General features: G+C 37.2%; 2 protein-coding genes across 2 annotated transcripts in view; both read left to right on the top strand.

Moving 5' to 3' along the window:
- PIK3CB (phosphatidylinositol-4,5-bisphosphate 3-kinase catalytic subunit beta) overlaps positions 1-13733 on the top strand; it is a 140241-nt gene that overhangs the window by 39158 nt on the left and 87350 nt on the right. The gene's annotated exons all lie outside the window — the stretch shown is intronic.
- LOC308529409 (peroxiredoxin-6-like) lies at positions 3100-13020 on the top strand (the record flags this gene model as incomplete). The annotated part of the gene is made up of 2 exons (XM_081105503.1): positions 3100-3193; positions 12485-13020. 2 exons carry the CDS (start codon positions 3100-3102, stop codon positions 13018-13020), a joined length of 630 nt encoding a protein of 209 aa, XP_080961629.1.

Consider the following 13733-nt stretch of genomic DNA (forward strand, 5'->3'; position numbering starts at 1 on the left):
AAATGGTTTTACAAAATATACAGCTGGAAGAATAAAACAGAATGTGTTTCAAGGAATTTGTGCAGGATGTGAGACAGTGGTCATTTTGAGGAGTTAGCCACATAGGAAAATATATTTTTAGCATTAGCACTTGGTATATTTTGTAAAAAGGAATGATCCATTAGAGCAGTGATGGCGAACCTTTTGAGCTCGTCGTGTCAGCATTTTGAAAAATCCTAACTTAACTCTGGTGCTGTGTCACATATAGAAATTTTTTGATATTTGCAACCACAGTAAAACAAAGACACATATTTTTGATATATATTTTATATATTTAAATGCCATTTAACAAAGAAAAATCAACCAAAAAAATGAGTTTGCGTGTCACCTCTGACACGCGTGTCGTAGGTTTGCCATCACTGCATTAGAGCATGTAGAGTAGCTTAAAAATTAGAGTGATTAATTGCCCAGAGGAGGTAAGATGTTTTGAGATCAAGAACATGGGCAAAGAGCTTAACTTTTACCAAAGAGTACAACCTTTCTGCTTAGAAAGCAGACAAATGGAAGAGAGGTGAATCAAGGAAATTTTAGGCAAAGAGAAAGAAAACTATAGTTCGTATCCTGCTTTTTAAATAAGCTAGGGCTTGAGGTTATCTACGAGGTTTATAATCAGTGGTGGGTTGGTATCCTGGGAGAGAAAATTGATCGGTTGCCTCCTGTGTGCGCCTCGACTTGAGACTGAACCCACAACCTTTTGGTGTATGGGATGATACTCCAGCCAACTGAGCCATTCAGCTATGATGACCATTTTAACAATTTTTAAGAGTACAATTCGCTGGTATTTAATACATTCATAATGTTGTGTAACCGTGACCACTCTCTTATCTCCAGAACTTTTTCATCATCCCAAACTGAAACTGTACCCATTAAACAAGGACATGGAGATTGCTCTCTCACCTCTAGTTCCAGATATCTAATATTCTACTTTCTATCTCTGTGAATTTGCCTATACTAGATATCTCATGTAAATAGAATCATACAGTATTTATCCTTTTGTGGCTGGTTTATTTCACTTAGCATAATGTCCTCAAGGTTCATGCATGTTGTAGCATGTGTCACAATGTTCTTTTTAAAAGTGGATCATACTCCATTGTGTGTATAAGCCACATTTTGTTGATCTGTTCATCCATCAATGGACATAAGGGTTACTTTTCACCTTTTGGCTATTGTTAATAATATTACCATGTATGTGGGTGGATAAATGTCTATTTGAGTTCCTGGTTTTAATTCTTTTGGGTGTGTAGCCAGAAGTGGAATTACTGGATCATATGGTAATTTTATGTTTAAATTTTTGAGAAACCACTGTACTCTTTTACACATCAGTTGCATTATTTTACATTCCCAGCAGTAACACACAAGGTTGCCTTTGCCTGAATTTGGTTTACAGTGTATCTTTGCTTTTGGGCAGTAGAATGTTTTCAGTATATTTCCTTAAAAGAATGTTGTTTTCTAGTAGTTTTGGAAGTAACACAATTCCTCATACTCTACTATGAAGTTAGAACTGGTTAAGAAAGTTGTCTTCTATTAGTGCGAAATCCTCACAGGAATTAAAATTCTGGGCCTTAAAAAGAATGCATTTCCAGGAACTTGTGGTTACTATGTCTGTGTAACTTGGCTATGAAGTGTAAGTATACTGAAATATACTAAGTACTTTCAATAGCCTCAGGAGAACGCTGCCGATGAAATAGGTAAGTAAGGTAAAGATTATTTTTCTCAGTCAGAACCAGAGTCAAGAAGCATATGAGAACTGGAAGGCTTAGTGGCAATATTGAGAGAGGTTGTTTTCATTTCTAGGTAGAATAACTGATTGCTCGGGATTGGATAAAAGGATTAAATGATTTTTTTTTCTTTCTCAAAGAATATACGTGTTAATCTCTGAGATTGGAAATTTTAAAAGTATTTGGAGGAATTTTATCTTCCTGTTGATTGACACATTATTTATGTAACAGGTGGGGAAGACATTCCTTGTTCAGTTGGAAAATAGACCAATAAAAGTTATTAAGGGAAAAAATGTTGGTGGGATTACAGCCCCTGCAGAGAGGTTTTTGAAACTTTGCACCTTGTTGCAATTGTCAGTAAGATTTGGAAAATTTGAAGTAAATCATAGTCATTGTCTTCAATATTGTATAATTATGTTTTAATTTGAAAAAGTTTGCTTGAAGCTTCTTATCATTTTATATGAACAGTATGAATAAACGGAGTGGTTTATACTTGCCTTCCAGTTTTTACCAGTTCTTCCTCCTCCAGTTCTTTCTTTGCCCCAGGGTTCTTTTTCTTTAATTGCATTGGATGTTTATGCAATTAGAAAAAATGTTCATAAAGATTATATTGTTGAGTGGCTACTGTTTCTGGTCCTTTGATAAATAACATGCTTTTTGCTTTACTCAGAAAATAACTGTGGTCAGATTGTCATGTAGTCTGCCATACACAGTAAGGATATTGTGAAAGAAATTCTGACTATCTGTGTAGCATGACCTTTCAAAATTGTTTTCTTTGCTGCAAGCATCTCACTTAGCCTTTTGACTGTCACATGACAGAGGAAGTAGTATATAAAGGACAACATAAATGACTGCCTTGTTGATCTCAATACAGTTTTCCAATATAAGAGCATGCTAAACAGTCACATATGTTATTTTAAATATTGTTGTTTTATTTAGGTGGAGGATCAACGAGTTTTATGCATAATGCAGAGTATATTTTAAGTTTATAACATTTATAATATTTAAAATTTAAATAGAAAAACATTTATATTACTTTGAAAAAGGATCTAGATTTTTACTCAAAATATTAAGAATTGTTCGTGAATAGAGATTTATTACATATAGCCATGAGTACAAATCCACCTTTTTTGTGGACAAAGCAGTTTGGATGTGTCTTTCTGGTGTTCCTGAGCAGTCAAGAGAGGCGTCTTTAAAACTGTGACGGGACCTGGGGAACATGAGTAAGCACCAGCCTGATTTTAAACTTTGATCTTATTTTTCACTAGTAATATAGCTGTATTGTTTACCTGTTTAAATAGTTACTGAGGACTTGGATCAGGCACTGTGTGGAGCCCCAAAGATGAAAAAGCCTGTCCCTGTCATTCAGGAACACACTACCCAGATATCAGCACGGGTGGCAGAAATGGAGTTTAGCAGGATCACAACTCCTTGCTGTTGGTGCTAATGTCACTTCCCTTCTAGAAGGAAGGGGTAAAGGTTATAAGGCAGTGGTTCTCAACCTTCCTAATGCTGCGACCCTTTAATACAGTTCCTCATGTTGTGGTGACCCCCAACCATAAAATTATTTTCATTGCTACTTCATAACTGTAATTTTGCTACTGTAAAACAATATGTAATTATATATGTGTTTTCCAATGGTCTTAGGCAACCCCTGTGAAAGGGTCGTTTGAACCCAAAGGGGTCGCGACCCACAGGTTGAGAACCGCTGTTATACGGAGAAGCAGTAGGGGCCTGAGGGTAGTCAGGATTCTGAGGTGAGAATAGTGCTGGCAGGGGACTAGAAATCTGGAGCTTGAATTTGATTGTCACCTACACTGAGGTAATAAGCAGAGGAAAATGGAAATGGATTCCCATCAAATGGATTTTCCATGCCAGGTGCTGTTTAGGGCCTTTACACATATTATTGCTCTTAATCCATTTTATAAAGTTGTGAAATGTAGCATATATATAGAAGAGCACATGAAAATTCAAATTTATAATTTAAAGAGTAAAAAATAAAACATGTATGTAACAGCTTAGCTAACTTATGTGCCTTCCTCTATCATATTTCCCTCCTTCTCCCAAAGATACACTTTGCTGAATTGTTTAGGTCCTTGCTTTTCTTTATAACTTTATCACCTACATTTATATCTCTGAACAATATTTAACTTTGTATTTATATTTGAGAAATGAAATCACATTATTTGTTTCTCTTAACATTGTATGGTTCATTTGTAGTGATGTGTCTAGCTCAGCCGTGGGCAAACTACAGCCCACGGGCCGGATCCGGCCCGTTTGAAATGAATAAAACTAAAAAAAAAAAAAGACCATACCCTTTTATGTAATGATGTTTACTTTGATTTTATATTAGTTCACACAAACACTCCATCCATGCTTTTGTTCCGGCCTTCCGGTCCAGTTTAAGAATCCATTGTGGCCCTCAAGTCAAAAAGTTTGCCCACCCCTGGTCTAGCTGTATTTTGTTAATTTTCCATATTATAAAATATTCAATACAACATATTGATCATTCTATTAATGTATATTTAGGTTATGTCTAGTTTTTGGGTATTATGAAAAATTCCACATTGAATATTTATGTACGTGTGACATTTTTGGATAAGGATTTTCCTAGTATATAAACCTAATAATCGAATTTTTTTTTTTAATATGTTTTATTGAGTTTTTACAGAGAGGAAAGGAGAGAGATAGAGAGCTAGAAACATCGATGAGAGAGAAACATCGACCAGCTGCCTCCTGCACACTCCCTACTGGGGATGTGCCCGCAACCAAGGTACATGCCCTTGACCGGAATCGAACCTGGGACCCCTCAGTCCGCAGGCCAACGCTCTATCCACTGAGCCAAACCGGTTTCGGCAATAATCGAATTTTTGATGCTAGATTCTTTGCAAGAGGTTGGATTGGTTTATTCTCCCACCAGCAGTGATCTATGAAATGTCATAGCATTATGGTTTTAATTTACATTTCCTTGGTGACTGGCTAATGACATTGAACTTTTTTGTTCCCATATGTTTCTGGTTTTTTTGGGGACTCCTCTGAAGTTTCTGTTTAATTATTTTGTCCATTTTTCTATTGGGATTTTGGTCTTTACATATTAATTTTTCACTGTAATTTATAAAAATTATTTGATCAATTTTTATTTACCTGTTTGACATCTTCATTGAATCTCTTCTTGTTTTTTTGCAATAAGAGCAACCTTTTATATGGCCTACCAGAATCAGGAGCTAGCCAGCCTCTCCAGTACCATTCTCCGTTTTCTGCCTTTCTGTGTGGTTTTTTTTTTTTTTAGGTCTTGGCATATGTTCTTTCTCCTTTTGCCTAGAATTTCTCTTCAAATCTGTGCTAAAATTCTGCTTTTCTAGGAAATTACTCTTGGCTTTACCTGCCTTAAATTCACATACTTTGTACATCTCCACTTCTGAGAAATATAGTAATTCTAGTTAGATGACTGGTTAGGAGCAGAAAGAGAGTAGTCAATATATTCATTTCTGCCAGTGAATTAAAAAATGCATTGTGCAAGTGATAAACAAGGACGAAAGCTGTTGAGTTGAAATAGGAGAGAATGATCTGCTACTGTCATAATGGTACTCTCATTATGATGTTCCCTCACTTCTCTTCATGATTCTGTTTTCTGTTTGGATGAAGAAGGGTGATAAGGAAAATACAGTGATAGAGTAAACCAGTCAATGACTGAGGAGGATATGTGGGATTTATTTATTTATTTATTCATTCATTCATTCATTCATTTTTAAAGGAATGAATTTCTTTTTAAATCTATATCTGTTAATTTCAGAGAGAAAGGGAGAGGGAGAGAGAGAGAGAAACATAGATGATGAGAGAGGATCATTGACTGGCTGCCTCCTGCACACCCCCTACTGGGGATCAAACCCACAACCTGGGCATGTGCCCTGACGTGGAATCAAACCATGACTTCCTGGTTCACAGGTCAGTGCTTAACCACTGAGCAAGGCTGGGCGATACAGGGGTTTTAATCATGGCCTTGCAGCTGCCTAAACCAGCGATTTTCAACCTTTTTCATCTCATGTCACACATAAACTAATATTAAAATTCTGCAGCACACCAAAAATGTTGTTTTGCTGATCTTCCATAATATAGGTATAATTTTGATTGATTTGCAACAATATGTAATAATACTAATTACCTACCCTTTTTGCTCCAGTGTGACTTAAAAAAACACACAACACAACAGGTACGTATATTTGTATATAAGAATTTCTGGTACCAAGAATTACCCAATCAGACACAACCTTATTGTGCGATGTGATCAGTGAGATGCCATTCTATTATATGACTTACATATTTGTGGTTCAAAACAGGGCATTCCTACTGGTCAGCTATTGTGTTGGCTGTTGTCTTTTTTTTTTTTTTTGACAATCCAAGGGAAAAGAGGTCAGTGCCCCTGACTAAATAGTCATGTATTGCATGTTTTAAAAATTCTTGCGGCACACCAGTTGAAAATGCTGATCTAAACTGTGTATTTGACTAAATTTAGTGAAGTCCAAATTGCTATAGCAGACTGAAAATAATGGCTCAGACACAGTAGATGTTTATTTTTTACTCCTGGAAGAGTCTAAAGTGTATTGTCCTCTTTGGTGGGTGGATTCTCTTCCGGGTGATTTCTTCTGTCTATGACTTTCATTCTCTATGACCAGCGGAAAAGAAAAGAGAAGATATAGGCAGGACACTAACTTTTTAAAAATACCTCACCTGAAGTGGCATTTTCTTTCAACATGCCACTGGAGAACTCTTAGTACATGACTATTTCTTACTGTTCAGCCTCCAATCCCATGAGCATGTATAACCCCTCTCTGAGGTCATCACTATTATAGTTTTGTGAATTTTTGTTATTCTTGCTTGCCTTTCATACCTTTACACACATATGTTATTAAGCAATAATAGTTTTGTATTTTTAATATACATAAACTCCTTACGTTATGGTGTTTTGATTTTTTCTACAGGAGGTTAGAATATCTAGTCTGCCAAATGCAGAGCCCCAATTCCATACTGTGGCAGGAGAAAAGCAGTCTCTTTCACAGTGGCCCTGGTAATCTCTTATTTTTGTAGATCTCATAAAATAAGGTATCTATACTCAAGAAGATTTACAATATAGTACATATCCTTCTTTCTTAGAGATTAAATTTAAAAGGCACAAGGTTGTGTCTCCATTCACCTTGTTCAATGCAATTTTGAAGGAATATGAGATGCTAAAGCTTTTTCATCAATATTGGCTCCTTGTTATCATAACTAGGCTACTCATAGTTTTAGCTTTATCTAGGCCCTGGGTACCAACTCTACCATGAATGGAAGCTCATTATGTGAAGTGAAGTAATTCTGATGTTATGTGTTTGTACAAAGTAGTAGGCAAATGTGTTAGTTTTTAAATGCTAAATTAAGAACCTGTTTAAATAGTCTATATTTTCAGATTATTAAATATATTTATAAACATGTAATTAAGGAAGCTGACTAGAGCTTGCATCAGTTTATTTATAAATTTGGACTGTAAGTTTCAGCAGTTATGATTTAAAGGAAACTACTTTGATAGTTTTCTTAACTGAAGTTTGACAGATCAAAGTTGGGTAATGTAATTTTCATTTTTATACTGTATATTGAACTAAAAAACAAAAAGTTGAACAGTTGGTGGTTGCCAGAGGTAGGGGGTTAGAGGTTGGCAAAATGGATGCAAGGGGTCAAAATGTACAAACTTTGAGTTATAAATAGGCCATAGGGATGTAATACTATACAACATGGTGACTATAGTTAATAATACTATCTTGTATGTTTGGAAGTAGTTAAGAGAGTAGGTCTTAAAAGTTTTCATCAGAAGGAAAAATTATGCTGCTTTAAAAATAATGGATTTGAGGTTTTTTAAATAATGTGATATATTAAATTGTTGTAAATTAAATATAGAACATCATCCAGAAGCTGAATTTGAAGCATAAATTAATGAAGATATCAGATCTTTTGGGAACCTAGGCATAGTGAACTCCTGTGATGAATTATTACTAGTACTAGGGGCCCAGTGCATGAATTCGTGCACCTTGAAAGGAACTGTGGGCCACAGGCTGCGGTAGGCATAGGGGCAGGTCTCGGCTCATCCTCCGCGCCCCCGCCTGGCCCCTCCTGCCCCCCCCCACCCCCCGGTTCCCTGTCTGCCAAAGCCCCACTCCTCCAGCCCCCGCTCCCATGTGCTGACAGCACCAGCTCTGCTTGCACCCGCTGAAGGCGTGGAGCAATTGGGGCCGGCACCAGCAGCGGGTACAAGTGGGGCCATTGCCGGCAGTGGGTGTGAGAGGCAACTGCTGGCCCCAGTCTCCCCTCAGGAACAGGGGGAGATGGAGAAGCCCTGAGGGGCGATTGAGGCCAGCAACCACTGCTCACACCTGCTGCCGGTGCCAAGCGATCAGGGCTGGCGCCGGGCACCGGCAGTGGGTGCGAGCGGCGGCTCCAGCACTGGCAGCGGGTGCAAGCAGGGCTGGCACCAGCAGCAGGTGCAAGCGCCGGGTGGGACCGCGGTGGGCGGGAGCAAAGAATTTTCACTAACCACCAGAGGCTCACCTTGATGACAACGACCAGCGCCTTGGTCTGGCGCCCCCGCTCACCTGCTCCACCATCCCACTGCGGCTGACGCCCACCATATTCTGTGCACGCTCCCTGGTGGTCAGCGCACATCATAGCAACTGGTTGTTTGGTTGTTCCGCTGTTCGGTCTATTTGCATATTAGCCTTTTATTATTTAGGATATCCCAAACCAGTGATTTTCAACGGGTATGCTACGAGAATTTTTAATACATATGATACCTATTTAGTCAGGGGCACTGACCTCTTTTCCCCTGGATTGTCAAATAAAAAAAATGACTACAGCCAATACAACAATAGCCGACCAGTGTGAATGCCCTGTTTTGAGCCATAAATGTATAGGTCATATAATTGAGTTGCATCTTATTGGTCATATTGCATAATAAAGTTGCATGTGATTGACTAATACTTGATACTAAAAATTCTTATGAACAGTATAGGCACCTGATTTTGTTAAAATTCACTTTGGAGCAAAAAGGGTAGGTAATTACTTGTGTGTGTGTGTATTTTTTAAATCATTCAAAATTATACCTATTTTTTGGGTCAGATCAGCAAAATATATATTCTTTGCAGAGTTTTTGTAGTTAGTTTATGTGTGCCATGAGATGAAAAAGGTTGAAAATTGCTGTTCCAAATCATGTAACTCCCAGTACTTACTCTATTGTGCACTGGTCCTCGTGGTCGGCAGGAGCAGTTAGGCAATGAGGGGGATTTCATGGCAGCAATACTGTGGTGCTATCTCACCTTTAAGGTCAGGTCTCCTGATCCCTAGACACTATTTTCCAAACCTCTGCCTGAAATTCCCAATATTTCATCCTCATATCTTGTGGTTGAGGCTCTGTGGGGGTTGAGGTGGAAAATACTGTAACTGGTCATATAAGCCTTCACTATCTTTCTCCCAGCAGTTTTATTCCCCCCAGCAGTCTAAGAAGGAGCATCATCCGAATAAACAGAACAGTCGTACTTCCCACTTGTCTTTCTCAGCTGACCTAAGTGCTGTGGTGCAGGATGGACTTTAAAGGGCTCCATGTTTTATTTTTATAATCCCATCTTTCCCCAAACTACGGTGTGATATGGTATCTTAAACAGCGTGAGTTCTTAATAAATACTTATTGACTTGAAGTCTAATAATTTTTCTTTCTTTCTCTCTTAATCAAGTACTAGCACTGAGATGACACTATCAGCCAGCCTCTCTTGACGTACTGTGTCCTCTAGAGAGAATAGGCAGTGAAAGAAGAGTTGGCACCAGGGACAACTTTCCCTACTTTTTGTGGTTGTTGTTAAATTTTCAGTTTATGTCAGTAGTGAAGGGATAATAAAAACTACACACAGAAGCTTTTGTCATTTATGGCTGCATAGCTTAGGAGGAATATTGGTCTCCAAGTAAAAGCTATAAAACAAACAAATACTTGCATAGATCAACTGAAACCAGCATACAAAGGAGTAATCCTGAAATGGCTTGGGAGAAATGTCAGCTTTTTGGGATGCTCTGTTAATTTTTATATATTATAACTTATTTTGAACATGACAGCAGACAGAAATAACTAAAAGGTTCAGAGTCTGGAATAGTGCTTTTTCCACAGCTGTAAGCTATTTAAAATTCTTCTCGTGTTACTGTTTGCCATCCAGATGGCTTTCTGGCACTAGTTCAGTTCCTAGATGTGAAGGCTGCTGGTTATTTACTCACCAGTATCACCACACTCTTGTACAATTTGACTCATGACTCACAGTGCTTACATGTGGGTACCCTTTGCTATACAGTCATTCCTGATTGTCATAATGTCACTTGTTAGAGACATGTTCCAGAATTGACTGGACACCAGTTCCAAATGAAGATTTGTTGACATTCAAGAGAACACTCTGGTTAGTCTGTTGGATCCATTGCCACTGGAGTGAGAAACAGAAACAGTCATCCAGACAATGAAACTTTTGTCTGAAATATTTATGTGCATGATAGATGCAAAAGTGTATCCAAAAAGCCAGAATTATTTGCTTCACTTTTTTACTATTAACTAAAGTGATTAAAATGCAAAAAGGGCTTACCGCAGAAATCAGTATTGTGGTGAGAGGCTAGGGAGGGGGAGGAGGTTGCTATTTAAAAGGAACATCCTGAAGATGCAGATAGTGTTGTATTTCTTTCTTTTTTTTAAAAAAATCCTCACCCAAGGATATGTTTTGATTGATTTTAGAGAGAGGGGAAGGGGGAGAAATATCAATTGGTTGCCTCCCGTTTGTGCCCCAACTAGGGATTGAACCCGCAACCTAGCATGTGCCTGACTGGGAATCAAACCTGAAACCTTTTGGTGTATGGGATGACACTCCAACCAACTGAGCCACCCAGCCAGGGCAGTGTTGTATTTCTTGACCTGGACTGTGGTTTGCTTTATAATAGGCGTTGCTTTTCAATAATTGGTTTGGTACTTTTTAATTTATGTGTTATTTTAAACAATAAAAATGTTTAAAAATAGAGAATACTTGCCTAATATGTAGATCACATACTTTGTAATAGATGTGAGTAGTTAAGTCTTTGTCCTGTGAATTTTTATCTATTTAGGAAAATATCAACTTTTGCCCTAAAAGATGGTTATGGTCAAATAGTTATTGAAATAGGCTTAACAGTTAGTTCCCCTTTTCACAGTTCTACTCATTTGGGCTTCAGGAAGAGAAGGGACAGGTTGAGGAGAGAATATAGTGGGGATGAAATAGATCTTTCTTAGAAATATATACCCCGTTAGAATAATCATCCTTTTTTGTTGTTGGTAAGCAAGACGAAAGAAAATTAGAACACTGAAAAAATTGATTAGCATTAATTAATAAAAAGTTAAATATTCTAACTCAAGTTAATGTAAGTAATTTAAAATAGAATATTTTATAACACATAAGAAATACAAAGGATTGTAAGAATATATTATGAACAACTATATGCCAACAAATTGGACATTCTGGATGAAATGGATAATTTAAATTTATACATACAAACTTCCAAAACTAAATCAGAAAGAGTCAGAGAATCTGAATAGATAGATTACAACTAGTGAAATTGAAGCAGTAATAAAACAACTCCCAACAAACAAAAGTCCTGGACTGGATAGCTTTATAGGTGAATTTTTTCCAAACATTCAAAGAACTAATAGCAATCTTTCTCAAACTATTCAAAAAAATTCAAGAAGAGGGAAGACTCCCAAGCTAATTTTATAAGTCCAGCATTATCCTAATTCCAAAACCAGACAAAGACATGACAAAGAAAGAAAATTTAGGTTAATATCCCTTATGAACATAGATGCTGAAATCCTCAGCAACGTATTAGCAAACCGAATCCAGCAATACATTGAAAAGATCCTACACCATGATCAAGTGGCATTTATTCCAGGGATACAGGGTTGGTGCAGTATTTGTAAAACAATAAACGTGATATATCACATAAACAAAATGAAGAATAAAGACCACATGATCATATCCATAGATGCAGAAAAAGCATTTGATAAAATCCAATACCCATTTATGATAAAAACTCTGAGCAAAGTGGGAATAGAGGGAACATACCTCAGCCTAAAAAAGGCAATATACCAGTATGACAAGCCCACAGCCAACATCATACTCAGTAGGCAAAAACTACAAGTGTTCCCCTTTAGATCAGGAATAAGTGTCTTTTAGAAATTTATGTGCTTTATTTGATCACAATAAAAATTATTTTCAAAGCAAATAATCTTTAAGATACCAAATTATTCCGTTTATTTGCATAGAATATTTTAACATATTGAAAGTTACAAAGCCTGAGATAAGCAAACAGGTCAATAACTCAGAATTCTAACATTTTTACGTATCATTCATTACGAAATGCAAAAAGACCATTAATGTTTAAGTGGAATGATCTCTAACCTATAAATTATACTATGACCAAACACTTATAGAAACACAGATTCCATTAAATATTTTAAAAGTTTGATTTTACAAGTAATTAGAGAAATGCAAATTAACTCAAGAACTCGATTACAATCTTGTTAATGGATGCTATATACAACTATTAAGGTAGTGGGAATACAAATTGGTAAAACTTATCTATAAAGAACTTTAAAGAATTTTATACCAGTGATTCTAAACCCTGTTAGACCAAAAGCCCCTTTTTAATAGTATGTTTTGTAACACTTGTTGGTGCAAAGCTGACACCAGAATTTGCCAAGAGGAACTTTAAGCTGATTGCCCTTTCAGTAGACAGAGTTGACCATCATCTAGCCTGGAGCGAGGATATCAGTGCTTACAACTGTGAAGTGCCCACGGAAAAGTTACCTTTTCCTGTCATTGACGATAGGAACCGGGACCTCGCTATCCTGTTGGGCATGCTGGACCCAGCAGAGAAGGACAAAAAGGGCATGTCCGTGATGGCACGCCTGGTGTTTGTTTTTGGTCCTGATAAGAAACAGAAGCTGTCTATCCTTCACCCAGCTACCGCTGGCAGGAACTTGGAAGAGATTCTCAGAGTAGTTATCTCTCTCCAGCTGACTGCAGAAAAGAGGGTTGCCATCCCAGGTGATTGGAAAGTTGGAGATAGCGGGATGGTCCTTCCCAACCATCCTGAAGAGGAAGCCAAGAAACCTTTTCCTAAAGGATTCTTCACCAAAGAGCTCCCATTTGGCAAGAAATACCTGGGCTACACGCTCCATCTGTAGGTCTCCTCAAGGAGCTGGTGCTAGGGATGCTCACTTGGCACAGTGAGCTAGAGGGTGCCAGCTGTCAGTCAAGTGTCCTACAGCAATTCCATAAAAACATCCTGCTGTAATCACAGCCACAGTCTTTAGGTTGCTGTACTATTGGCTTATTAACTGAAAATGGCATTAAAAAAATAACTTTGACCTGAGCCTTTCGTTTGAATTAGTCAGTGTCCTAAAAATGAAACTTTTAAAAATGTATAAGCTGTATGCTATCATTAATGAAACTTTGAAAAAAGGAAATATTTATTCATAGTTACTTTCAAACTATATTAATATATTTTCTTGCAGCCTTAATTGTATGCATTAGGTTGTGCTCATGGTTTTTTCTCTTTTTGCAGTAAACAGAATTCTAATTATACTTTTGTACGGTTTTATATTTTGCTGTTTTCATATCATTTATAAACACTTCTATAGAATTGCACACACTTGACAAGCCAGTTTAAATGGCTACTTAATATGCCACCAAATGGGTATATCATTGTTTAATTATTGCTTCATGTCTGGACAGTTCGTTTGTAAGTTTGTCATATTGCATATTTTGCTTTGTGTCTAAAAATTTTTCTCTAATCGAGTTTTAAATATGTAAATTACAGAACTGGAATTACTGGATTAGTAGGTATGAAATATTATAAGGATATATTTTCTAAAAGCAACTTAGAGTGCCATCTTCT

Source organism: Myotis nattereri (genome assembly GCF_964212035.1).
Source record: "Myotis nattereri genome assembly, chromosome: 14".
In the NCBI taxonomy this organism is placed as follows: domain Eukaryota; kingdom Metazoa; phylum Chordata; class Mammalia; order Chiroptera; family Vespertilionidae; genus Myotis; species Myotis nattereri.